Below are 27,206 nucleotides of genomic sequence, written 5' to 3'. Positions count from 1 at the left end.
CATATAAACCCATCAGAGTCCCCACTAGTCGAGCATTCTCCCCCATCTCATTTCTTATTGGAAAATATATGTTTTCCTAAAATAGACGGAGATCATGAATAAACTTTACTTAAAAGTATGGGTTGTAGGTTTGAGGAAGGGATAGATATCCTAATCTATTTAGTTTATGCTGCCTTCTTGCTTTGTGCAGATAAAATTACATGCATTGAAATAACTACTTATACAATTGATTTAAATTCTCTTGTATGAGTTTGTTGGGCTCTTTTGTTAGATCAATGACTTGACTATCTTTGGTATTCATTATTATCCATTCTATACATTCTCATGTATCGGTAAGAAAAAAGTCTATTATTAGTTGATATTTGTTTATACCTTACCATGTAACATAGTGATATAAAATTATTATCAGTGTTACTATTTTCATTTTAAGTAATTACCTAGCTAAGTGAATATGGCATAATTCAGCATTTAGGAAGATAAGTCCTCAATTAAAATAGGTTTTGTATAATTCTTTAACATTTTAAAATTATTTTTGTTATATTGAACAGGTGCATCCGATGTGAACCATCATTCATTAATACCAGCAGATCCTGTACATGTTCAGAACCTAACATTTTAGTAAGGATAATTAAATTGATAAAGTATATATTTTTATTTCAATTGCTTATACTTTTTTATAAATGATGTATCCTTTTCTCTTTTTTATTTATAAAGACAGGGGGATTATGCTTCAGCAGCACAGGGAATTTTCCTCCACGTGTAATTTCAGCTGTACGTCATGGAGAGCTTGTGAGTATGTTTCACTTTTTTGTTTGGTTGTGAAGAATCTTTCTGTATTTTTTCCTTTGATAATTAAATCATTTCAGACTGAAATAAAAAATACTGAGGTTTAAAACAGAAATTATTAAATTATTAAAGGAACATTAGTCTAACGAGCATAATTTATAAGTATAGTACTGTCTTCTATGTGTAAGCTCATTTTTTTTTTTTTTTATGAATCAAACAAAAGTGTTTGGCCAGGTGTGGTGGCACACGCTTTTAATCCCAGCACTTGGGAGACTGAGACAGGAGGATCACACAGGTTCGAACCAGCCTCAGTTACTTAGTGAGGCTCTCAGCAACTTAGTGAGACCCTGTTTCCAAATAAAGTATAAAATAGGTCTGGGAGTATAGCCCGGAGGTAGAAAAGCCCCTGGGTTCCACCCCCAGTAACACACACACACACACACACACACACACACACACACACACACAAAAGTGTTTGAACTGAAAATGTCCTATATAGGTCCTATAAAGTAAGCAGTATAATACAGTAAAAAGTACCACAAACTTTAGATTTTAGGGTTTTTGCTTTTTGTTTTTTGTTTTTTTTTGGTGGTACTGGGGTTCCTGGAAGCCCTTCGACCTCCAGGTTACACTCCCAGGCCTATTTTATATTTTTATTTAGAAACAGGGTCTCCTAAGCCAGCGTGCGCGGCTGGCTTCCAACCTGCGCGATCCTCCTGTCTCTGCCTCCCAAGTGCGGGGATTACAAGCGTGCGCCACCACGCCCGACTAAATTTTAGTTTTTATTGTCTGTATGTTGGACATAATGCATACATTGCAGTGCCTATACAGAGTAAGCTTTGGAGAAACCAGCATTATTTATCCAGCCAGGTTTTTGTTTTATAGATGAGAACATTTAGTACTAGGATTAGAGCTTTTTCGACAAATGCTATGATAAAATGGTGTGGGATGTAAAATGGGAAATGGATGATTTAGAACTGAAGAGGTCAAAATCTGAGAGAATAGGGGCCTCGTGACTAACTGGAAGTGAGAGAACTTTGAAGATGCCCGGTGTACTAGCAGCGCTTAGGAAAGACAGGCTATGATCTGATTGCTCAATCATCATCAAATAAGAAGGAGTGGCTGGGAGTGAAGTGAGGAGAGCAATGAAGAAAGCGGAATCTGGGATCTTGAATAAGGCAAAAATTCCTCTCCTCCAATATGCTCTTGTGGGGGATAAGAAACAAGAGCCAATCAGTGGCAAAGCAGCAAAATAAATGCTAACCTAAGCATATACATGAGAAGTTCTGATCCCATCCCCAAGTTGACTCATTTGTAATAGCATTCTGGGACATCTCTCCAGTCTCAGACTATAGTGATCTTCTGTATATGATCTTCATATTTGCAGCCCTGCAATTTTCATTTTCCAAATAACTCAAGTTGAAATAATTTTGTTTAAAAAAAAAGGCCCCAACAGTATCTGCTTTTTTCTACCTGGTCTGAAGTCCCCAATTATTTGGAAGTCATCTCCCATTAGTCGTCTCCATTCTGGAATTGGTCCTCAGTCTTTTCCTGCCTTTCAGACAGGGCTTGCCTTCAGCCTGGGTTGGCCTGAAGTTTCTTTGTGCCCTGTGCGTGGTTGGAGGAAGCCACACAAAGGATGTGTTCTTCTCAGTACATTGCATCACATCAGGGGGCATCTGATGTCCGCCTCTCCCACCCGGATGAGATTAACTTTGATCAGCTGCCACATAGTCACCATGACTGCCAGAAAGTTACCATTTTCCATTTGTAATGGATTAGTATTTTGTAAGAATTTAAAGATTATAACTCCTCTATCAATAACCCCTTAATTTACTAGCTTTAGTCTCTATTAATGATGCTTACCTTTACCAATCACTGCTGTGTGATGGTTTCCAAAGTTAATTTAAAATTAGTACAGTAGACCTAGGGATGTAGCTCAGTGGTGGAGTGCTTGACTTACATATATGAAGCCATGAGTTCTATCCCTAGCACCACAAAAATAAATTAATATAATAATAGAATTACGTGATATTTTACAGATCTTTGAAATAGTGAGTGTGTGTGTGTGTGTGTGTGTGTGTGTGTGTGTGTGTGTGTGACTGGGGGTAGAACCCAGGGGCTTTTCTACCTCTGGGCTATACTTGCAGACCTATTTTATACTTTATTTGGAAACAGGGTCTCACTAAGTTGCTGAGAGCCTCACTGAGTAGCTGAGGCTGGCTTCGAACCTGTGTGATCCTCCTCTCTTAGCCTCCCATTACAAGCGTGCACCACCACACCTGGCAATAGTGACCTTTTTTGCCTTTCTTCTTCTTCCTTTTTTTAAAGAAGAGATCCACAATCCAAACAAGGATTCCACATTGTAACTAGTCTGTCTGTCTGTCTGTCTGTCTGTCCCCCCTCCCTCCCTCCTCCCCCTCCCTTTCTCTTTTGCAGTACTGGAGATTCAACCCAGGGACTTTCTACCTCTGAGCTACAACCCTAGCCCTTTTTTTTTTTTTGCTGTTTGGTGTTTGTTTGTTTGTTTGTTTGTTTGTTTGTTTGTTTGTTTTGCAGTACTGGGTATGGAACCCAGGGGCATTCTACCTCCAAGCTACACCGCAGTCCTATTTTTTATCCTTTATTTTGAAACAGGGTCTCACTGAGTTGCAGAGGGCCTCACTAAGTAGCTGAGGTTTTCCACAAACTGCAATCCTTCTTTCTCAGCCTCCCAAATGCTGGGATTACAAGTGTGTGCCACCACGCCTGGCTGGTTTTATTTTTCAATTCTTTATTTTGAATCAGGGTCTCACTAGGTTGTGGAGGGCCTCACTAAATAGCCGAGGCTGACCACAAACCTGCAATCCTCCTTTCCTAGTCTCCCAAGTACTGAGATTACAAGTGTGTGTTACCATGCCTTGCACAACTTGTCTCTTTAGTTTTTTTTTTTAGAACAGAGTTGTGCCCCATTTTGTTTTTATGTGTGTGTTTTCCTGGATTTTTCTGATTCCTTTTTTTTTTTTTTTTTTATGCGGGTCTGGGGATGGAACCCAGGGGCATTTGGCCTCCGAGCTACACCCCCTGCCCTAGGGTCTCACTGAGTTGCTGAGGGCCTCACTAAGTAGCTGAGGTTGTCCACGAACCGCCATCCTATGGTCTCTGCCTCCCAAATGCTGGGATTGCAAGCATGCACCACCATGCCTGGCTTGATTTTTTTTATTATTATTATTATTAGACTCTGAAACTTTTTTAACCAAATAAAAAAAGGGCATCTAATTATTTGTGACACTAGTTTGATTGCTTGGTCACAATTGACTGTGTGTGTGTGTGTGTGTGTGTGTGTGTGTGTGTGTAGCCGCTTCTTCTTCTTATAAAGGTACTGTAATTGTCTGAGATGTTACTTTGAGATTTTACTATGTAAATGTCTTAGTATCCATTGATGAGTTTTGACTGAATGAATTATTAAATTGGCCATTTTTAATGATCTTACAATGTTGATAATACTTTTATTAGCTACTGATCTTCCATAAAGAGCTCTTTATTTTTTCTTTGTACTTTTTTAAGCTTTACTGTGAACTCATAGAACCTTGGTCTATTCAGTGTGTTACAACCCATTGCTGTTGTTTTTTCTTTTTTCTTCTTCTTTTCCAAAGCTCAAGTTGTCCCAAATCTGGACTTCTTTTCAAAATAGTTCACCCCTTTATTTGTGTTTTTGGTGGTGCTAGGAATTAAACTCAGGAGAGTTCTACCTCTAATCTACTCCCCAGCCAGCCCTTTCTTTATTGTTTTGTTTTGAAACAGTCTCTCTCTAGGTTGCTCAGGGTCTTGCTCCTTGCTGAGACTGTCCACAAACCTGTGGTCCTCCGGTCTCAGACACCCACCCGGCCACTCCCGTGTCCTTTTGACATTGCTCCACTTGTCTGTAGGCACGTCACTGGCTTTTCTATGATGTGGTCCACTCTTGTATAGTTATAAGTTTTAATAGTTGCATAATGATCTAGTTTATGCACTGAATTTTATATAATTCATATTTAGGTTTTTCCAAGTGTTTCTAAATTTCTGGCTTGAGTGGTAAATAGTGTTAAACTATCACTGGCATTGTGAGTAGCCCCATTCTCCATGTGTTTCTCTGTATTGCTGACATTGATTTCCCACTATCACCAGGGTGTGTGTGTGTTCCTCAGCTTTCTTCTATACATGTGTTCTTTTTCTCACAAAACAAGAAATTTTGCTTCTTGAAGAGATGAAAATAGTGCTTCGTAAGTTTAAGTTTCTTTGAAAGCTGTGGTGCCATGTTCCTCTAATTTGGTTGTGTCTTCTTCATGTCCAGTTTACTCTGGTGCTTCTCAGTGTCTCATTTTTTAGCACGATGTGCTGATAAACTTTAAAGCAGTGGTTCTTAGCCAGAGGTTTATATCTAGAGCTCTAAGACCCAATGCATACCTTGGTCTTATCTTGGAGATTGATTAGTAATTTTGGATTAAAATGAAACTAGACATTTTCTGTTTCACAGATGTTGCAAAGGTGATTCTGATACCCTTCAATGTTTGAGAAGCACACTTTGGAGATTGTAAATGCTTACTGTATATATCTAAAATCTCCTATTGCTAAGAATTCATTTCTCTGATTTTTATTACTTGCTAATATTGGTCAGCAAAAATTCACCCATCCAATGCTCAGTTGAAATCTATTATTTCTTTTAACAACAGGCATATTTTCTCTCCTTTTGTGCTTTGCCCCAGTATAATCATTCTGCAATGCAGTCTTAATTGATAACTGACATTAATTAGAATTAATCCTTAAATTTCCATTAGATTCTTCTCTTTCAAGTGGCATTAAGGAAGTAGCATTAGTCATTTCTCATGTAACAATGTACATGTGGAGGTTCCTTCATAGTAGAGGGTTAAGGAATATTCATTTGAACTTTAAACTTCATCTTTTTATTTACAGGGCATGTCTTTCACTTCAGAGTGGTTTGCAAAGCATTTGCAGTCAGCAGCAGCTGCATGTTGGGTAAGTGTGAACTCTTAATAAGTTTTCATTTCACTTGAAGAATTGTAGTGCCATTTTTTTTAACCCAGATAAAAGTTTTCTAAGTAGATATATCTCCTTGGTCATAAATAATAAACCCTTTCAAATAGGTCATAGATAATAAACCCTTTCAAATAGGTCAAAGAATAAACCCTTTCCAATAGGTTGAAAGAGAACCTCTAAGAAAACAGTATTCAATAGATACAAATTGAGTATTTCTACACTTATTGGTTGCAACTGAATGCTCTGGGAGACTGACCATCATTTAGTAGATATTAATTGTTGATCTAGCATGTGCCGGGCCTTAATCTCAATCTACTTAGATATTTCAGAAAAATACAAAAAAATCTCCCATGGACTTAGGGTCTAACAAATGTGAGGTTGTGCTGAGTGTTACGAAGGCAGTAAGTCAGGGTAAAGAACATAGATGGGGGTATTTTTATGAAGGACAGTGAGGACAGGCATTTCTGAGAGGGTGGTATTTAAGCAAAGACCTGAAAGAAGATAATTGAACAAAGACCTGAACTGTTTAAATATCTGTGGAGAGCTGGACATAGTGGCAAATACATGTAATCCCAGCATTTGGGAAACTGAGACAGGAGGATTGGGGTTCATGGACAGCCTCAGCTACTTAGTGAGGTCTTTTGCAACTCAGTGAGACCCTGTTTTAAATAAAAAAATAAAAAATAGGGCTGGGGTTGTACCTCAGAGGTAGAATCCCCCTGGGGTCCATCCTCAGTACCACAATACACACACACACACACACACACACACACACACACACACACACACACACACCCTACACAAAAGTGTTCTAAGCAGAGACCACAGGTGGAGCAAGGTTACAAAGCAGTGGTTTCCTAGCTTGTTCATGCTTAAAAAAACAAACGGGCTCAGGTGGCTGGGACAGAGTGAGCAGGGAGAGGAGAGGAGAGGAGTCAGCGACAGTGAGTTTAGGAAGATGTGGAGATTGTTCTAGGGAAGATAGAGGGACTTTGTGCAAAAGAAAACATGATCTAACTATAGCTTTTTTGTGTGTGTACTAGAGATTGAACCCAGGGGCATTCTACCTCTGAGCTACACTCCCAACACTTTTTTATTTTTGTTTTGAAATAGGGTCTCAGTAGGTTGCTGAGAGTCTTCCTACTGTGCTGAGGCTATCCTCAAACTTGCTGTCCTTCTGTCTCAGCCTCCCAAGTACTAGGGTTACAAGGGTACTCCACCATGCCCAGCTTAACTTTAAGTTTCATTTTATTATCATCATCATTATTATTATTAGTTATTATTATCTGGGATACTGGGGATTGAAGTCAGGGACACTGACGTCTGGGACACACCTCTATTTTTATTCTTTTGAACCAGGATATCATTATGTTATGCAGAGCCTCACTAAGTAGCCAAGGCTGGCCATGAACCTTGATCCTCCTGTCTCAGCTTCCCAAGTTCTGGGATTACAAGTGTGTGCCACCACACCCAGCTAGCATTAGGATTTAAAAGGCTATAGCATGGAGAATAGATTTTGTTGGGACAAGGACAAATGTAGGAAGAATATTTAGGCTAGTATTACAGTAATCTGATATGGAACAGGCATGGGACTATAAGATAAGAGAGATGTGAAAAGAAGAAAAGTGTGTAGCTTATGGCTAATCAAGACAGCCACGAGGATTTACTGCTTTGTTGGCTATGGGTAGGGAGAGAAATAAGTTCACTTCAAAGTTATTGTTTTGAATGGAGTTGCGTTTTCCTACTAGAGAAAGTTGAAAAGTAAACACAACAAATCATCTTATTTTGTTCAGAAAACAAATTAATTAAACAAAGCGGACTAGATTTACATGTATCAGATCTAACATGCAAGCACATTATCTTTCTTTCAAATAGAAATAGTCTATTTAGTAGTTTTTAAAATATACTATAAGTGTTTACCTAGTTCATCAGTTGTTCATTTTTATATTTTAGCCTAGAAATTATAATTAAAATATACTTAATAGTCCTCTTCCCATATGTAAAGTCTTTAAGTTAAAAAAGGTGTATAAAGCAAAAGAATGAAAACAAAAAAATTAGAAGAGATAAAATTAAAATGAAGCATAAGTTTTCTATCAACTTTTGTTTTGACCATTAGTGTCATGTTACACTGCTTTGCCGTTGTTGTTTGGTAGGTATATGCCAACCTAACATCTTGTCAAGCTCTTGGAAATATGTGTGTGATGAACATGAATTCTTATGACACTGCTACTTTTGATGCATGTCGACTGTTTCATTTTATATTTGAAAATACTGCTGGACTGAGCACTGTTCATTCTATTTCATTTTGGTAAGAACATTCTGATTTATAGCATGTTTTCACTGAATTCACTGTAGTTATTGTCACAAATAATAATAAACATTTCTTTCTTTTATTAAAACAATTATCATTAACCTCAGGAGACAGAATCTCCCATGGCTGTTTTATGGAGACCAGCTAGGGTTGGCACCTCAAGTACTCAATAGTGCACCTCTTCCTACAAATTTCACTTTTAAAGGACAAAACCAGGTACACATCACTATATCATTAAAGGAAAACTGCATTTTGATTTACAACTTTAAAAGATAATATAAATATTATTCTTATTACTAGTTGCAATTTTTAATTTTTGAGATTATTTTTAAAATATAGTTACTAAATTAAAATACAATTATCAGCTGCTTCTAGGAACTAAATAGTATAGAACTTAGTATCTTCTTTGAGTGTGTGGATACCTCTGGGGTTTGTGCTTATAGCAGCAAGTAGCACTTGTGGAATTGAAAAGAGTGTTTTTTACAGTCTTTGTCCTCAGATATTACCATAGTTTTCAGAAATATTTTCAAAGATTAATTTGGTTGTATGACGTTTTATAGCACTTCACACATCCTAATTCCCACCTCTAACTTTTTGATTTTTCAGAATGAAGGAATACTACCTTCCTTCCACACTCATTCCCCATATGACAGGTTTGAAAGAAGGTTATCCATCATTAGGGCTGTCTCTCAATTCTGAAATAATAACTTTAATGCAAAAAAAATAGGTTCTGTTCTTTTATGTATATTTAATCATACATTAATTTAGGTTCAAAGTAAATATAGTTTAATATTTTTAGCAAGGTCATCATTGAGAGAGAATTATTCAATAATAAAAATCTCTATAGAATAGTATATTGCCTTCAGAGTGTTTGTCTTTATTGTACATTTTATTTTAATCAGAATACAAAACTGAAGTTTGTTGCTGCTTCCTATGATATAAGAGGAAATTTTCTCAAATGGCAAACTTTAGAAGGAGGTGTTTTACAGGTGAGCATGATTGTAGTTTAAAAATTACTGTTACTTATTTTTTACCTGAGGAAAAGACAAAATTATTGCTTGAAGAGTATCAGTTATATGCCATAATTGATTTTCTTCTGATGCTTTAAGATGATGATGATGATGATGATGATGATGATGATGATGATGTGTGTGTGTGTGTGTTACTGAGGATCAACCCAGGGGAATTCTACCTCTAAGCTACACCCCCAGACCATTTTATTCTTTCACTTTGAAAGAGGATCTCACTAAATTGCGGAGGGCCTCACTAAGTTGCTGAGGCTGGCTGTGAACCTGTGATCCTCCTGTCTCAGCCTCCCAAGTACTAGGATTACAAATGTATGCCACCATGCCCAGCTAAGATGTCTTCAAACTGTATTTTGCGTTATGACTTTAACTTAGGGCAAAGATACTCCATTAACATTTTATGCCCCTGATATATTAATAAGTATTATATAGAGCATGTATCCATGTGGGAACTAGAGAAATCTTCAGGCAAAGAAAACATTTGTGTGAAATATTTATCAGTTATTTTCTTTTGCCATAGCTTTGTCCAGACACAGAGATAAGATTAAATGCTGCTTATTATTTTGGAACGACCTATCAACAAAATGTAAGTTTAAACTATATTAGGTAGTTTGGATTTTAGCTTTGCTTTTCACAATATCAATCACATCAGCAATAATGGGAAAACTTATGAGATTTTGAAATTAGAAATGTTTTTTAGCAAGAAATAGTTTCATTAATTATAATGTTTTTATTATCTTGACACAGAGAATGTTAATCAGCATGAATATACTACTTTGTCATCTATAGAATCTTAAGTATCCTATCATATTAGGTTTTCATATTCAGTTTTTCCCTGCTTATAAGCTTATAAATCTTAAGAAATAATACTCCTTCTAAGCATGCTGAAGATACTACTTTGTTCTTTGTGGCTGATAAAAATGTTGCTTCTTCTTCATTCTACCCACCCCAATTACAAATAACAATGCACCCTTTTTTCTCTCTTCCTATTTTTCCTTTCTTTCCATATCTTCCTTTTTTTCCCTGATGTTCTTTAATTTTGAAATTATAGTATGCATGAAGGAATATTGTGAGCCACTTAACATTTGAAAGACAATCTGTAGTCTATAAAAATGTTCCTTGTTAGCCAGGCATGGTGGTGCACACTTGTAATTCCAATATGTGGGAGGCTGAGACTGAAGGATCTCAGGTTCACTGACAGCCTCAGCTACTTAGTGAGAGCCTCTGCAACTTAGTGAGACCCTGTTTCAAAATAAAAGAATAAAAAATTGGCTAGGAGCCGGGCGTGGTGGCACATACTGGTAATCCCAGCATTCAGGAGGCTGAGACGGGAGAATCACAGTTTGTGGACAGCTTCAGCTACTTAGTGAGGCCCTCTGCAACTCAGTGAGACGTGGTTTCAAAATAAAGAATAAAAAATAGGGCAGGTCGTGTAGCTCAGAGGTTGAATGCCCCTGGGTTCTATCCCCAGACCCACAAAAAAAAAAAAAAAAAAAAAAAAAAAAAATTGCTAGGGTTATAGCTTGGAAGTAGAATGCCCCTGGGTTCAATCCCCAGTACCTTGGAAAAAAATGCTCCTTGCTAAATTATATATGGCACACTCCTGTAATACCAGTACACAGAAGGCTGAGACAGGAGGATCGCAGAGTCGAAAACAACCTCAGCAACTTAGCAAGGCTCTCTGCAACTTAGTGAGGCTCTCTGCAACTTAGATCCTGATTCCAAATAAAAGAGTAAAATAAGGGTGGGGGTATAGCTCAGAGTTAAAATTCCCCTGGGTTCAATCTGCAGCACTACAAAAAAAAAAAAAAAAAAAAAAAGATATACACATATATAGAACAAAACCATGGTGAAAAATACCATCATGGAAAACAGTTTGGAAGAAAATAAACACTTTTAAAGTGGTTATCTTTGATACTTGGATTAAAGATGATTTTTTTATCTTTTTCTTAATATTTTCCAAGTTTTCTATGAATGCAAATTTACTTGTATTATCAGAAATCACTTCTATTTTATTTTTTTGTGTGTGATACTTTGGGTGGAACCCAGGGACTTTCTACCTCCAGGCTATACTCTCATACCTATTTTATCCTTTGGAAACAGGGTCTTACTAAGTTGCTGAGAGCCTTACTAAGTAGCTGAGGCTGGCTTCGAACCTGTGCAATCCTCCTGTCTTAGCCTCTCAAGCGCTGGGATTACAAGCGTGTGCCACCACGCCCAGCTTATTTTTTTTTTAACCATTGTGTGTCTACTATGAGCTAGGAGAATCAATATGTATTAACTACCTGCTACTGTGTGCTCAGTATTTATCATTATTATTCCATAAAATAACTATATGAGATACTTATTATCTTTTTTTCATACATAAAGAAATGCTATTCTGTAAGATTAGGTAATTTACTCAAAGTCTTGCATCAGGTTAACTGGAGCTAGGGTTCTGTTAGGTTTAAAACCATGGTCATTAGTTCATTAGTTTTTTTTAGCATTTTTTTTCTTTTAGGTGATTTATATATTCTAGATATTAGTCCTATATCAGAAGAATAACTGGTAAAGATCTTCTCCCATTCTATAGCTCTCTCTTTAGACTCTTGATGGTTTCTTTTGATGAGCAGAAACTTTTTAGTTTAATGTTATCTCATTTATTCTTGTTTTAATTTCCTGAGCTCTGGGGGTCTTGTTGAGGAAGTTTCTACCAATGCCTATATGTTGTAATGTTGGACCGACACCCTCTTCTAGTAACTTTAAAGTTTCTGGTCTAATTTCCAGGTCTTTGATTCATCTTTGGTTGACTTTCATGCAGGGTGAGCTATAGGGATTTAATCCCATTTTTCTGCAAATAGATAACCAATTTTCCCAATACTATTTGTTGGAAAAAGGTTGTCTTTTTCTGTGTGTATTTGGCGCCTTTGTCAAAAAAAATTGGCTGTAAGTGTGTGGATTTGTTTTTGTATCTTCCATTCTGTTCCATTAGTCTCTGTGTCTGTTTTTGTGCCAGTGCCATGCTGTTTTAATTACTATAGCTCAGTAGTTCAGTTTGAAGTCAGGTATTGTGATGCCTCAATTAAGAACTAGGCAATTGAACTAAATAGACACTTCACAAAAGAAGAACTACAAATGGCAAATACATACATGAAAAAATGTTCAACATCATTTAGTAATCAGAGAGATGCAAATTAAAACTACACTGAGATTCCATCTAGTCCCGATTAGAATGGCAATCATCAAGAAATCTATTAACAGTAAATACTGGTGAGGATGTGAGGAAATTGAAACTTTTCTACACTGTTGGTGGGATTACAAATTAGTACAACTGCCATGGAGATCAGTGTAGAGATTCCTCAGAAAATTGGGAATGGATCCACCATATGATTCAGCTATACTATTCCTGGGTATCTTTCCAAAGGGACTGAAATCAGAATATTATAGAAATACATGCATAGCCATATTGATAGCAGCACAATTCACAATAGCCAAATTATGGAACCAACTGATTACAAAATATGGGAATACACACAGTGGAATTTTACTCAGCAATAAAGAAAAACAAAATTATCATTTGAAGGAAAATGAATGGACCTGGAGAATATTAAGTGAGATTAGCCAGTCACAGTAAGTGAAGGACCATATGTTTTCTCTCATATGTGGAAGCTAGGGAGTAATTGGTATATAATAGGGACTTTAGATAATAGAGAAGAAATTCTAGTGGAGCAAGGCCCATGATCTTGGGGAGAGAAGGAGAACTGATGAAGGAAACACTTCCACTGACATATACACATGTGAGAATACCAATTCCAATCAATCTCAGTATGTTGTATGAGGAGATGTAGGGATGGGGAGGAAGCCGGGGCAAAGCCTACCAAGTGCTGTGCGCATGTATGTCTCTATGACTATGTACTACATTATGATGTGAGACTACTGTGCACCAATAAGAGTGTAAAAATAATTAAGTCATGGTAATTCCATTGAGCCTGGCTACCATGCAGTTAGTTAGTAGCAGTAGCTCAGTATATAAAAACAGCTATATACACAGATAATTGAAAGGAATGTTCATTCTGTAGATACTTGTAAGGTACCAGTTACCAGAGAAGGCTTCACAGTGTGAGTGACACTTGGCTTTGTGTAATGAGTGTGAATTGGATAGGAAAATACAGTAGGGAAGGAAACATCAGGTAGAATTCACTTGTGAAACATCAGAGAGGAGAGGGAGGAAGGAAGGACAGCATGGCATAGTTAGAAAATGCAGTAAATTAATGCAGATGGAAGAGCAAAGGCCAATATAGAGCAGCGGGAAATACGTTTATTTATGCTAAGGGGAGTCAAATCATAGACCATTGTACATCAGGAAAAAATATTGGGACTTCATCCCACAGAAAAATAGTAGTTTTTAAATCTTTTTACTGACATATACTTAATATTGCAAATGAAGCCATACCTTCTCTATGTACAGAGTAGGTCCAAAACAGAGTAGTTCTTTACTGTTAGGATTTTTTTTCACCCCTATGAAAAATCATATTTATGAATTCATATTTTGGAAGTCACATGTGAATACATGTAAATAAGATAGTTTAAAGATGCTTTATTTTTCAAAACAAAAAAAAACAATTTTGAGGATAGTAAGTGTGCTTTCTAATTTTCAATTGTGATGCTTTTGTTTTTAATTTTATTTTTTAGTGTGAAATTCCTCTTTCTAAGCTGTCAACTGACTTCCCCACTCCTATATTTTATGATATTTACCTTGAATATACTGATGAAAATCAACACCAAAATATTTGGGCTGTGCCTGTGTTAAATCTAAATCTTCAATACAATAAAATGTTTGTGAACCAAGGTAGGACATTCATAAATACCTCTCTGTCTTTGAGTGGCAATCAATAAATAAGTCAACTGACATGATAATTTAATAAACCACCAACTATAAGAAATGCCATAGATTCTCTCTTATTATGGTTTTATACCGTGTACTAGAAGAAAAAAATAAGATTGCTCATATATGTGGTAATTTTTACTAATTTTATTGTCAGACATATTGTTAAAAATTATACTATTGCTTAGAGTGCATATCTTGAGAAAAATTGTAAATTGAGACTTTTTCTCCAAACTGTCCTTGATCTGCTTCTTGACTAATGTTGTGCGTTGCTACCCGTGCTGTAAATCTGAACTTTTCAGGTAATTTGTGTTGTACTGATGAAGAGTTCAATCAGAAGACAAGTGAGACTGAGAGACCTGATCCTGAATTTCTTAAAACAGTAGAACTTTGTAGCCATCTTATTTAAAACCAAACAATACTTTTGTATCTTATGCCTGTAACCATCTTAAACAATTTGAGAGTATTTTTTGATGCCATTTTTTTTTCCTTCTTATAATAAGACAGTAGCTCTGGCAAGTGGCTACTGACTCGACGCATTTTTTTAGTGGATGCAGTAAGTGGACGAGAAAATGACTTAGGAAATCAGCCAAGAGTAATTCGAGTTGCTACCCAAATATCACTGAGGTAAACAAATGATTAATGACTAAATTATACTTAGAGAATATGAAAAAAATGTTATTGTGAGAGTTTTTACCAGTAGTTATCAGAGCAAAACAATAAAGACAACTGAATTGGAATGACACTAAAATTTTCTTAGCTATCTGTATAGACTGGCATAGACCAATAAAGCCTAAGAGCCAGGGGCAGGGAGAATTATACCAAAAGAGCTCAAGGAGCTTTGATAAAGTTTATATTCTAGACCCCACTGTAGACATGCTGAATTAAAGCTGTGAATACAAATAACCAATAAATGTATGAAAAAATATACAACATCATTAGCAATCAGGGAAATACAAATCAAAATTACACAGATTATTTTCTAGCTTCAGTTACAATGGCACTCATCAAGAATAAAAACAATAATAAATGCTGGCAAAGATGTAGGGAAATATTCTCCTATACACTGTTGGTGGGATTGCAAATTAGCGTAACCACTATGGAGATCAGTATGGCGGTTCCTCAAAAGACCAGGAATGACCCAGAGATACCACTCATCGATCTCTCCAAAAGACTTAATGCCAGAATACCATAGTGATAACATGCATATCTATGTTTATAACAGCACAATTCACAGTAGCCAAATTATGGACCCAACCTCGGTGTCCCACAGATGAATAGATAACAAAACTGTGGCACACACACATAGTGGGATTTACTTAGTCATACAGAATAAAATTATGTCATTTGCAAGAAAATGGATGGAACTAGAGAATCATGCTAAATGAGATCAGCCAGTCAGGAGTCATATGTTTTCTCTCATATGTGGAAGCTAGAGAAAAAATAGGAATCAAAAGGGATTTCAGATCAGTGAGGGGGAGACCAGCAGAGTAATGGAAGGGAACTGAGGGAGGGAGGTGGGGAGGGAAAAAAGGAGAACTGAGGAAGGAAGCAGTTCAAGTAATGCTATGCTCATACATGAATGGATCACTACCAATAGTATTAATATGTAGAGGGAGGGGCGGATGTAGGGGTGAGGTTGAAGGGAAACATACTAAGTGCTATGTGCATGTATGTATCATTTTCAACCTCACACTGATGTATTATTTCAGTGCACCAATACAAGTATTTTTTTTTAATGGATTGAAAGAAGAAGGGAAAGTAAATACCAGTGAGCCAAAATGTATTCGTGTGTGTGTGTGTGTGTGTGTGTGTGTGGTACTGGGGATGGAACCCAGGGGGCATTCTACCTCCAAGCTACACCCCTACCCCCAAGTTTTATTCTTTATTTTGAAACAAGGTCTCACTAAGTTGCAGAGGACCTCACTAAGTAGCTGAGGTTGGTCTCGAACCTGTGATTCTCCTATCATAGCCTCCCAAGTACTGGGATTACAAGCATGCACCACCACGCCCAGCTCAAAATGGATATTTCAGAAAGAGCCTGACAAATTAATGGCTATTTTCCTGGTTGATTCAGATGAATTAATCAGCAACACCTCTCTATTCCTAGAGTACCCTGTGGTCCTACTTAATGTAGTACCATGCAGCCCATATTTCTAAATCTTTCCTGGTGTAACAGTCCTATCTCTAAGATCCTGACTCCCACTCTAATATTTTACGATGTGTACTTGGCAAACATAGATGAAAATCACCACCACCATCTTATGTTAGTTTGCCACTTTGAAGCACTTCAGTGTACACTACTCTTTCCAGCTTTTCATTTTGATTGTCATAACTGTTGTAAGAGGTAGGCACTATGGAAGCTTTGTCATATATCCCACTGAAATTCAAATGTACTGTTTTTAACATTCATCCAGTCTGTTCATGTGGTATCCCTAATAAAGGTGAAGTCCAACCTGGTCAGCCATAGCTCGTTCTTGATGAAACCATGCTTGCACTTACCTTTTCAGTTCACAGACTATACAGAGCTAATGCATAATGTACCTACTTTGGCAGAGTACACCCTACTTTGTGCCTTAAACCATACTAGATGTGACATACATTTTGTTAAGAATTTATCTCTTTTGAATATCAGGTTATTATCTGCCTTTCTACAGCACATGTAGCACTGCTTTTTTCAATATTCCTTAAAGATAAGATGGTTCACAGTACTGTAGTGATTCCATTCATAAAATTCATAGGACCTGAGTCTTTAAAACAGTTTCTAACTTTTCTTAAGGAATATAAAGTTTTGACCAAGCCGGGCATGGTGGCACATGCATGTAATCCCAGCATTTGGGAGGCTGAGACAGGAGGATCATGGTTCGCGAACAGCCTCAGCTACTTAGTGAGGCCCTTTGCAACTCAGTGAGACCCTGTCTCAAAATAAAAGAATTAAAAAATAGGGATGGGGGTGTAGCTCGGAGATAGAATGCCCCTGGATTCATCCCCAGTACTGCAAATAAGTTTTGACCACTTAAATTTAGCTTATGTTGTTACATTTAGTTAATGTTTAACCTTCTCTAGTTTTTATTTACTGGTTGGTTCTGAGATCATTATGATAATCTATAATGAATTCAAATAAAATGATAGGTTTAAGGGCCCATGAATCTTTATAATTAAGTGTATTTTCTTTTAAATAGCATACACCTTGTACCCAATACAAAAAATGGAAACATATACCCTCCTCTAATCACCATTGCCTACAGTGACATTGATGTCAAAGATCCCAACAGCCAGTCTGTGAAGGTAAGTTCCTTACTAATAGTGCCCTTGTATGTATTAGTAGTATAATATTGATACAGTTTACTTAATGGCCTGAAGACACTTTTTTTTCAGGTTTTAAATAAACCCTTTTCTTAATTCATTTTAATGGTAGGAGGTGAGTTCTTATGGATTCTAAGTATAAAAAGGTAAAAATGGATTAAGTTTTTCAGTAGAAGAGTCACCAGCAGTCAACATCCTGTTTGTGATCTGGAGTTTGCTAAGATATACAGCATCTGCTCTTAGTCTTTTTGGTCACGTCACTTCTTGTTTCCTTGCCTAATTAAACCAGGAACTCAGAAATTACAATGAGCATATGTGTGCTCACTAATCTCTAGCCCACGGAATGGAGACATACTTCAAGAGGTAGAAAGAGATTAAAATTATTGGCTTTATCACTAGTATTGCTAAAATGAACTAAAGAATGCAGTTTGGACCTGAATCCTTGATTCACTACAGAACTGAAGAACTCCATGCCTAAAGTGCCAGTATATGGAAAAGAGGGGCCTTCTACATTCCAAAGGCAGGCCGCACCAAAGAGAATGAGCCTTAAAAAGGCTGGACCACACGTCCTTAGTTCCCTCTCTTGACCCACCAGTCAGATGGGCCATCCCTACTCTGAGGATGGGAAACAGAAGGGGGATCCAGATAGAAATCAGAGATAATCTTATGCATTTCTTTCCTCTATAGATTAAGTGGATATTCCTTTTCCTCTCTAGAAATAGAAGTGGGGGATAAGCATTCTTTACTGTCAAAACTCATTAATAGCATTAAGTTTCTATTATTTTACTTTTCTTAATTTTAATTCAAGTTTCATTAGCTAGTGCTTTTGTTCTCTCTGTTGTGCTTATACTTTTACTCAGCTGCTATTGGATTCAGGCTTTAAGCAAAATTAGACACATAACTTTTAAGGATTCTCATCCTTCATTTGCATTATACAATGTGACGTTAAAATTAGTTGACCATTGACAACTAGTGAGAGAAGGAAATATAGACATATGCTGAGGAACAACAGAAGGCTATCTGTCTTAAAACTTCTTGGCGTAATTATTGAAGAGGATGCTTATTTTGATATGAAATACTTCTGAATCTCCTCCATAAACATTATTCTTGTCTAAAATGTTTCACACTAAGTCTTGAGAAATTGAAAAACAAGAAATAAAAAAGTTGAGAGAACTTTGAAACTACCTTGATGAAGTCTATTTCTGATTGTGAAGTGTTTTGTTATCCTTTGCATTCTTGTTTCTATTTTTTCTTTTTCTTTTCTTTCTTTTTTTTCCCCCTCATGATAGTGGGACTGGGGATTGAGCCCCAGGCAGGGGCATGCTACATCTGAGTTACACCCTGAGGCTCTGTTTCTTTTCTTTTCTTTCCTTTTTCTGTGTGTGTGTGTGTGTGTGTGTGTGTGTGTGTGTGTGTGTGTGTTTTGCTGGGGCATTCTACCTCTGAGCTATACATTCTATTTTATTTTTATTTTTAATTGTATGTGTGTGTGTATGTGTGTGATACAAGATGGAACCAAGGGGCATTCTACCTCCAAGCTACACCCCCAGCCCTAAGTTTTGGAGGGCCTCACTAACTTGATGAGGCTGTCCTCAAACCTGCAGTCCTACTGTCTCAACCTCCCAAGTATTGGTATTACAAGTGTATGCCACCATGCCTGGCTCTGTTTTATTTTCTTTTGGAAATGGTGTCACTAAATTGTGGAGTGCCTCACTAAATTGCTGAGGCTAGCTTCGAAACTACAATCCTCCTGTCTCAGCAAGTACTGGAATTACAGGCATGTGCCATCTTCTTTCTAAGAGAGGTTTCTTTCTCTTTTTCTAAGCTAATTTTCTACTTGTGCTTGTTCATAATACTTGCTCCAGAATCATGGTTCACCCTATCCCCTTGCTCAGCCAGCCCTATAGGAAAATACCTTTCCTTTGCTTATAAAAATCTCACCTGGAGCCGGGCGTGGTGACACACGCTTGTAATCCCTGCGCTTGGGAGGCTGAGACAGGAGGATCACGCAGGTTCGAAGCCAGCCTCAGCTACTTAGTGAGGCTCTCAGCAACTTAGTGAGACCCTGTTTCCAAATAAAATATAAAATAGGTCTGGGAGTGGAGCCCAGAGGTAGAAAGCCTCTGGGTTCCATCCCCAGCACCACAAACAAACAAACAAACAAACAACAAAAAAAAACTCACCTGGTCTCACCTTTAAAAACAAACTAAAACAACCAACCAACCAATGAAATTATTCTTCAGTTCTGCCAGCTTGCCATTGGATGTTTCATTCATTTCCTGACAATGTATTATTTCATTATCTTCAGTCTGGCTCCTTGTCATTTTACTTCACTGAACATCTCTCTCATGAAGGTCAGCAAGAAACTTTATTTATAATGGCTCTTTTTTTTTTACTTGACATTTATACATCTGACACTATACTCTTGACCCCCTTCTCTTTCCTGAAGCTCCCTGTTCTGTGACCATGGTAAGGCTTAGGTAATTGCTTTTCCTATGTCTTATCATCTTCTTATTCTTTTCTGGTTCCTTTGAGTCTGTCTGTCTGTCTCTTTCTTTCTCCTTCTCTTTTTTCTAGTATACTTCTATTGGAGCATTGTAATTGCACATCATACTGAAGCTCCAAGTTATAGAAACACACACACACCCAGCAGTTGGTGTGTTTCCTTGCAGATCCCATCCTGCTTCCTCCCTCTCCCAATAGGTGTTATTGAGATGAGTGTTGATAATTTCTTATATGCACAGAGCATAATTTGAACTTTTTCCTTCATCAGTATAGAGGTATCCCTAAGATTCTTCTTCAGAATTTTGAGTTATTTGCCTTCCTAGGATATGGTTGTTTAACCAGTTGCTAATTTTTAATACACAGGTTCATTCAGATTTTTCAGTTACAGAAACTTCCCAGAAAATAACATAGTTTGGCTTGAATCACTATTAATGAATGTAACTCCTAATGAACCACTCTTTCGTATGTATTCCAATGAGGTATTTAAAGAAGCACAAATAAAATAACTATTCTTCCAAAAGTGATCTACAGATTCAATTCAATACCCATTAAATTACCAAGGTCATTCCTCACAGACATAGAAAAATCAGTCCTTAAATCCATTTGGAACAACAAAAATCCCAGAATAGCCAAAGTAGTTCTCAGCAACAAGAACCATGCAGGAGTCATCATAGTACCTGACTTCAAACTATACTACAAATTCATAGTAATAAAAGCAGCATGGTACTGGCCCCAAAACAGAATATAGACCAATGGAACAGCATAGAAGACTCAAACAAATCTACACAATTGTAGTCAATTGATTTTTGACAAAAGGAGCCAAAAACATGCACTGTAAAAAGTCTCTTCAATAAATGATACTGGCAAAACTGGGTAGCCATATGCAGAAAAATGGAAATAAACCCCACTTTCTCACCCTGCACACAAGTTAATTCAAGATGGATCAAAGACTTGAAAATAAGACAGAGACCTTGCAGCTCCTTGAAGAGGGCATAGGTTCAACACTGCAACACATAGGCACAGGTACAAACTTCCTTAATAAGAAGGCACAAGAAATTAAAAAGAACATCAATACATGGGATTGCATTAAACTGAAGGGCCGCACAGCAAAGAAAACTATCAAGAACCTCAACAGAGAGCCAACAGATTGGGAGAAAATTTTTGCCAACTACTCCTCTGATAGAGAACTAATATCCAAAATAATACAAAGAACTCAAGAAGCTTACAGCTAAGAAAACAAATAACCCAATCAACAATGGGCAAGTGAACTAAGTAGACACTTCACAAGAGAAGAAATTTAAATGGCCAATAAACGTAGTAAAAAAATGTTCAGTATCATTAATAATCAGAGAGATGCAAATCAAAACTACCCTGAGATTTCACCTAACTTTAACTAAAATGATAATTTTTCAAAACACAAGTGCTGGCGAGGATGTGGAGAAGTGGGAACTCTAATACATTTATTACTGGTAGGATTGCAAATTAGTGCAACCACTTTGGAAAACATTATGGGGATCCTCAGAAGAATGGGAATGAACCTAATGTATGATTCAGCAATACCACTTCTAGGTATCTACCCAAAAGAATGGGAAGCAAACGATCAAACTAATGCATGCATATCTATGTTCATAGCTGCTCAGTTCACCATTGCCAAACTATGGAACCAGCCAAAATGTTCATCAACAGATAGATGAATGAATTACAAAACTATGGGATATGTACACAATGGAATTTTACTCAGTCATAAAGAAGAACAAAATTATGTTATTTACAGGGAAATAGATTTAAAAAACATTATGTTAAATGAGATTAGTCAGTCACAAAAATTTAAAAATTGGATGCTCTCCCTAATATGCAGAAGCTAGGGAGAAAATGGGTCATAGGAGGAACTCTAGACAAAGAAGAAGAAATCATAGATGAGCAAATAAGGCAAACTAATTGAGAGGAATGGGAGGGGGGAAGAGGGAAATTCCATAATGTACATGATGTATATTCACAAACATATCAAAGTCAATCACTAAGCCAAACATGAGAAGGAGGAACAGGATTGGAATTTGGGAAGGGCTAAATGAGTGATGTGATGTGTGCATGTAGCCTCTACCATCTTGTACTCCATTAAGATGTAACACTACAGTGCATCAATAAAACAATAAGCACAAATAATTCTCAAAAAGCATATATATATATATATATATATATATATATATATGAGTTAATAATATTGATAGTTTAAAATATGAAATGATAGCTGTGTGTGGTGGCACATGCTTGTATTCCTAGAACTTGGGAAGCTAAGACATGAGGATTGCAGGTTCATAACCAACCTCAGCTACTTAAGTGAGGCTCTCTGCAACTTAGTGAGACCCTGTTTCAAAATAAAAATAAATAAATAGGTCTGAGTGTGTAGCTTGGAAGTAGAATGCCCCTGGGTTCCATCCCCAGTACCACACAAAAAAAGAAAGAAATGGTAAAATCCAGCTCTAAATATATTTTATAATAAAAGTAAATTGGTATTATAAAATCAGTATGACTAATTTGTTTTCTTTTAAATATCAGGTTTCTTTCTCAGTCAGATATGAAATGAATCAAGGAGAAGCATATGTCCAGACAGATGTGAGTATATTTTAACCTGTAAAAATATTTACAGTGGCCAAGTATGGTGGTGCACCTCTGTAATCCTTATAGTTGGGAGGCAGAGATGAGGCTTGAAGGTTTGCTGCAGCAACTTAGCAACACCCTATTTCAAAAAACTGGGTTGGAGGTAGAGCTGAGAGGTTAGAAAGCCCCTGGGTTCAATCCCCAGTACCAAATATGTATGTGTATATATAAGAGTATATTTTTTAATTCAAAAAAGTAATTTCATATGTACAAAAATGTTGCCAAAATAGATTAACTATAAATCTCACCTTGGCCTCCCTAATTTTATGTTAAATAACTATGGTATAATGATCATAATCCGGAAATTCATATTAATGTAATCTTCTTAACTTTGCATGCTATTTGGATTTCTTTCTTTCTTTCTCTCTTTCTTTCTTTCTTTCTTTCTTTCTTTCTTTCTTTCTTTCTTTCTTTTTTTGTGGTGGTACTGGGGTTCCTGGAAACCCTTCTCTGGGCTACACTCCCAGACCTATTTTATATTTTTATTTGGAAACAGGGTCTTTTAAGCCAGCGCGGCTGGTTTTGAACCTGCGTGATCCTCCTGTCTCCGCCTCCCAAGCATGGGAATTACAATCGTGCACCACCACGCCCAACTCTACTATTTGGATTTCACAAGTGTTTTCACTATCTTTTCTATTTTAGGACCCGATCCAGATCCAATATTGATTCCAGCTGTCATGTTTTTTTAGTGTCCTCCAATCTGTGATAGTTTCATAGTATTTCTTTGTGTTTCATGACACTTTTGAAGAATACAAGTTATTTTGGCTCTCAAAATAATTTTCTCTGGTATCTTCACATGATTAGGTTGAGTTCATGTAGTTTTGGTAAAGATAGCACAGATAGTGTGCCTTTCTCAGCACATCATATCAGAAGGCAAATAATGTTAGTGTATCGTAGTACTGGTGATGTTGATTTTGTTCATATGACTATGATGATTCCTACAGGGTTCTTGTCTATATCTTTCATTTGTATTTATTAAGTGTCTCATAGGGAGATGCTTTGAAATTATGCAAACATCCCACTTCTAATCATTCTTTTGAGTTTTAGCATCTATTCATGGTCCTTGCCTGCAGAAAGTACTATTATGATATTTGCCTCATGATGATTTTTCTATTTTTCTTATTCTTTCTGTATTTATGAGTTGGAATGTTATTGTAAGGATGAGGTTTACTTTTGCCCCCTTTAATTTATTTATTCAATTATTTAAATCAGCGAGAACTCGTGGATATTTGTTTGAGGTTATTATAATCCATTGATATTTATTTTGTAGCTCAAGGTTCTCCAAATTCATCCAGTAGAGCTTGTTTTAGTTTGGTTCTGGTCTCCTCTCAACTTGTTCCTCACCATGTCTTCAGGAGTTTTTACTTTCTATTTATGTTTTTGAATAGCGATGAGAGAAATTATATGAGTTCTAAATTGTTCCGTGTGTGTGTGTGTGTGTGTGTGTGTGTGTGTGTGTTTTGTTTTTGTTTTAGATTGCTCTGGGGGTGTTGGGCGGGCTAGCTGTTTTATCATCTCTACTGAAGACAGCAGGGTGGAAGAGGCGCATTGGGAGTCCCATAATTGATTTACAGGTATAATCTTGGAAATTTTTAAAGTGTATTTTTATCTTTTAACTATTCTGAATCCTTCTCATAGGACATAGCTAGAGGTTGAGTAAGAATGTTGCCTGGACCTTTTCTGGGGCGTAAAGTAGATGAGTATTTCCTGGTCATAGGACATATGCACACCTCGTTTTCTTCCCACAATACTATGCATCAGTTTATATTCCCATCAGCTATGCTGCTTTAGTTTCTAGCCTTTCTTATTTCTGCCTGTTCTTGTCAACACTTGGCACTTTCCCAACCTTTTTGTTTTTTACTAATCCAGTGGTATATATTAGTATGTTGTTGTTGATTTCATTTTCATGTCTCTCACTATTCTTTATATACTTTATAAAACAGTGCCCACATCATTCCACAGAGTATATTTGAAATGGAAGTGGTTAATCATTTAGTAAGTGGTTGGAACTGGCAAATGGACTTAAATAAAAAATTAGCTTTGGTCCATGTAGTAGACTTTGTCAGTCAAGAATTTATGTTTTAGTGAGAAGTCATTGTATGCTTTTACAAAAGGGAATGATATGATATGGTCCAAATTACATTTTATTTTATTTTTATTTATTTATTTGTGTGTGTGTGATACTTGGGATTAAACCCAGCAGCATTCTACCTCCAAGTTACACCACTAGCCCTATTTTTTGTTGTTGTTGTTGTTTTTCTTTATTTTGAAACAGGGTCTCTCTAAATTGCAGAGGGCCTCACTAAGGAACTGAGGCTGGCCATGAACCATGATCCTCCTGTATCAGCCTCTCACATGCTGGGAATACAAGCATGCACCATTCATGCCCTGCTCCAACTTACATTTTAGTAAACTAATTCTGGTGAAAGTATACAGGATACATTGGGGTGGAGTTTTCCAGCTAAGTGAAAATTTGGAAGTAGTTTCCACTTTCTTAGATCATGAAAGGTGAGAAGGGTCAAAAGAAGACAGGTTATTGGGAATAGAATGAAGAATAATGATCCAAAAAGTGTGTGTGGGAGGGGGCTCAGCTGGTCTTTATTACTGGGTGATACATAAATACATGAAACAAGACTTCATGCTTGAGAAAATGAATGAATGACATGTTATTAAAAACAATGGTGTTACTGAAAGTGGTCAATAGATGGAGTCTTTAACAGCTGTAAATCTTTTTGAATTGCAGACAGTTATGAAATTCTTGGTGTACTATGCTGGTGACCTGGCCAATGTGTTTTTTATCATCACAGTGGGGACAGGTCTTTATTGGCTTATTTTCTTCAAAGTGAGTGAGTTTCTGAATTTAACCTAAATGCCAATGTTTGAATAACTGGTAAGCTTTCTTTACAAAGAGACTATTTTTATTCAGAGCAAATGCTAAACTCTTGGTTCCCTGAGAGTGCCACTTAGTGGACACATCACTGCCTCCCTCTTTTTTACTTTCTTTGGTTTATAACTTGTGTTTACTAAAAACCTCCTGTGATTTTATTGACCAAGTAATTTTTATCGTAGGCACAGAAATCTGTCTCTGTCTTGCTACCAATACAAGTTCAAGAAGAACGTTTTGTTACTTATGTGGGATGTGCTTTTGCTCTGAAGGTAAGTTTCAAAAGACGGGTTATTGAGCCGGGCATGGTGGTGCACGCTTGTAATCCCAGTACCTGGGAGGCTGACAGGTGGATTGAGCAGGTTTGAAGCCAGACTCAGCTAATTAGTGAGGCTCTCAGCAACTTAGTGAGACCCTGTTTCCAAATAAAATATAAAAATAGGTCTGGGAGTATAGCCTGGAGGTAGAAAGCCTCTGGGTTCCATCCCCAGCACCACATACACACACAAAATGACAGGTTATTGAATTTCAAAGATCTGCTATAAAACTAGTTAAGTCTTCAGAATTAAAATATTTTCAAAATCTTTGAAGTAAAATTTACTTTGATTTTGAAAGAAAACATGAATTATTTTATATAGGAAATATGCTTTTATTTGTAATAACTCGTTCAAGAATTTGCCTTAAATAATTTTTTGAGGAAGCCATGGTTTTTTTTATTATTATGAGCTGTAGCTAATTTGATAAAAATGATATTTTAATATGTAGCTTTCTTCTTTGAAGTCTGATGGTATATTCACAGTGGAACAAAGTGCTATCAGGCATGAATTTTGTCTTTGCTAATTGAGGGTTAAAGTTACCATTGGATAAACTACTGAAATCTGAGAAGCTATTTTCTCTAGCTCCATCTTCCTTTCCTCCTCCTCCTCTTACAGTAACCCCTCCCCAACCCCATCTATGTAAGAGATGCTCTTTACCTGAGTAGATCGCATTCCGTTGTGTTGTGACAGTTAGGTGTCTGCTTTTCCCACTGAAACAGGAGCTTCTTGAGGAAAATTGTTATTCCATATACCTAGATTTTTATCCTTTGATAAATGATACATATACTAGGAAGAATGCCTCACTTTAGACATATTGCTCCTATAAAGGAGAAAGGTGTATTTTAACAACACTTTTTTAATATCAGAAATCTCAATACCTAAGAAAAAACAGTGAGGGCATCTTAACACTTTAATTAGGATCAACAAATTAGAGTTGACAAATACTGTTATTGATAAATCATGCAAAGTCACTTGTAAAAATTATATACTCTTGTGATTACAGTGTTTTTCTTAAAGAATCTATATTGGTTTCATGAGCAGGCTTAATGCTGATAATTTTCAGGTGTTTTATTGTATGTCATTCTCAGGCTCTGCAATTTTTGCATAAGCTCGTATCCCAGATTACCATAGATATATTCTTTATTGATTGGGAGAGACCTAAAGGAAAAGTTCTTAAAGCTGTTGAAGGTAATTGAAGTAAACATTTGTGTCAGCATTCTTTTGCTGCTCTTGCAGAGCAAAGGTGAAATGTCATTGCTCATTTTTTCTCCCTGACCAGGTGAGGGTGGAGTGCGGAGTGCCACTGTTCCTGTAAGCATATGGAGAACCTACTTTGTAGCAAATGAATGGAATGAGATTCAGACTGTGAGAAAAATTAATCCACTCCTTCAAGTACTTACTGTTCTCTTCTTTTTGGAGGTATAAATTTTTCAGTTTAATTGAGTATAACTTATTGATACCTCATGAATATTATTAATTTCAACTAAATTTTTCATGACAATAGAAAAGGGTTTTACAGCTCAAACTATTGTTG

The 27,206-nt window shown here is 36.6% G+C and overlaps 1 protein-coding gene across 2 annotated transcripts in view; it reads left to right on the top strand.

Moving 5' to 3' along the window:
* TMEM67 (transmembrane protein 67) overlaps nt 1–27,206 on the top strand; it is a gene marked incomplete at both ends in the record, with an annotated part of 50,049 nt that overhangs the window by 7,187 nt on the left and 15,656 nt on the right. The window contains 16 exons of one of the 2 annotated variants that reach the window (XM_080694159.1): nt 549–618; nt 715–789; nt 5,719–5,781; nt 7,956–8,110; nt 8,221–8,329; nt 9,025–9,102; nt 9,659–9,724; nt 13,810–13,966; nt 14,506–14,629; nt 17,185–17,290; nt 22,370–22,426; nt 23,947–24,045; nt 25,215–25,313; nt 25,541–25,627; nt 26,761–26,860; nt 26,952–27,091. In XM_080694159.1, the coding sequence (XP_080550285.1) occupies nt 549–618; nt 715–789; nt 5,719–5,781; nt 7,956–8,110; nt 8,221–8,329; nt 9,025–9,102; nt 9,659–9,724; nt 13,810–13,966; nt 14,506–14,629; nt 17,185–17,290; nt 22,370–22,426; nt 23,947–24,045; nt 25,215–25,313; nt 25,541–25,627; nt 26,761–26,860; nt 26,952–27,091 (1,585 nt within the window). Of the gene's footprint in view, nt 1–548; nt 619–714; nt 790–5,718; nt 5,782–7,955; nt 8,111–8,220; nt 8,330–9,015; nt 9,103–9,658; nt 9,725–13,809; nt 13,967–14,505; nt 14,630–17,184; nt 17,291–22,369; nt 22,427–23,946; nt 24,046–25,214; nt 25,314–25,540; nt 25,628–26,760; nt 26,861–26,951; nt 27,092–27,206 lie in introns of both variants that reach the window. The other variant, XM_080694158.1, reaches the window with a different exon arrangement.

The sequence above is a fragment of the Muscardinus avellanarius genome (genome assembly GCF_963383645.1).
Source record: "Muscardinus avellanarius genome assembly, chromosome: 4".
NCBI lineage: Eukaryota > Metazoa > Chordata > Mammalia > Rodentia > Gliridae > Muscardinus > Muscardinus avellanarius.
Note: the sequence above shows the minus strand (reverse complement) of the source record. Positions and strands in the feature narration are given on the sequence as shown.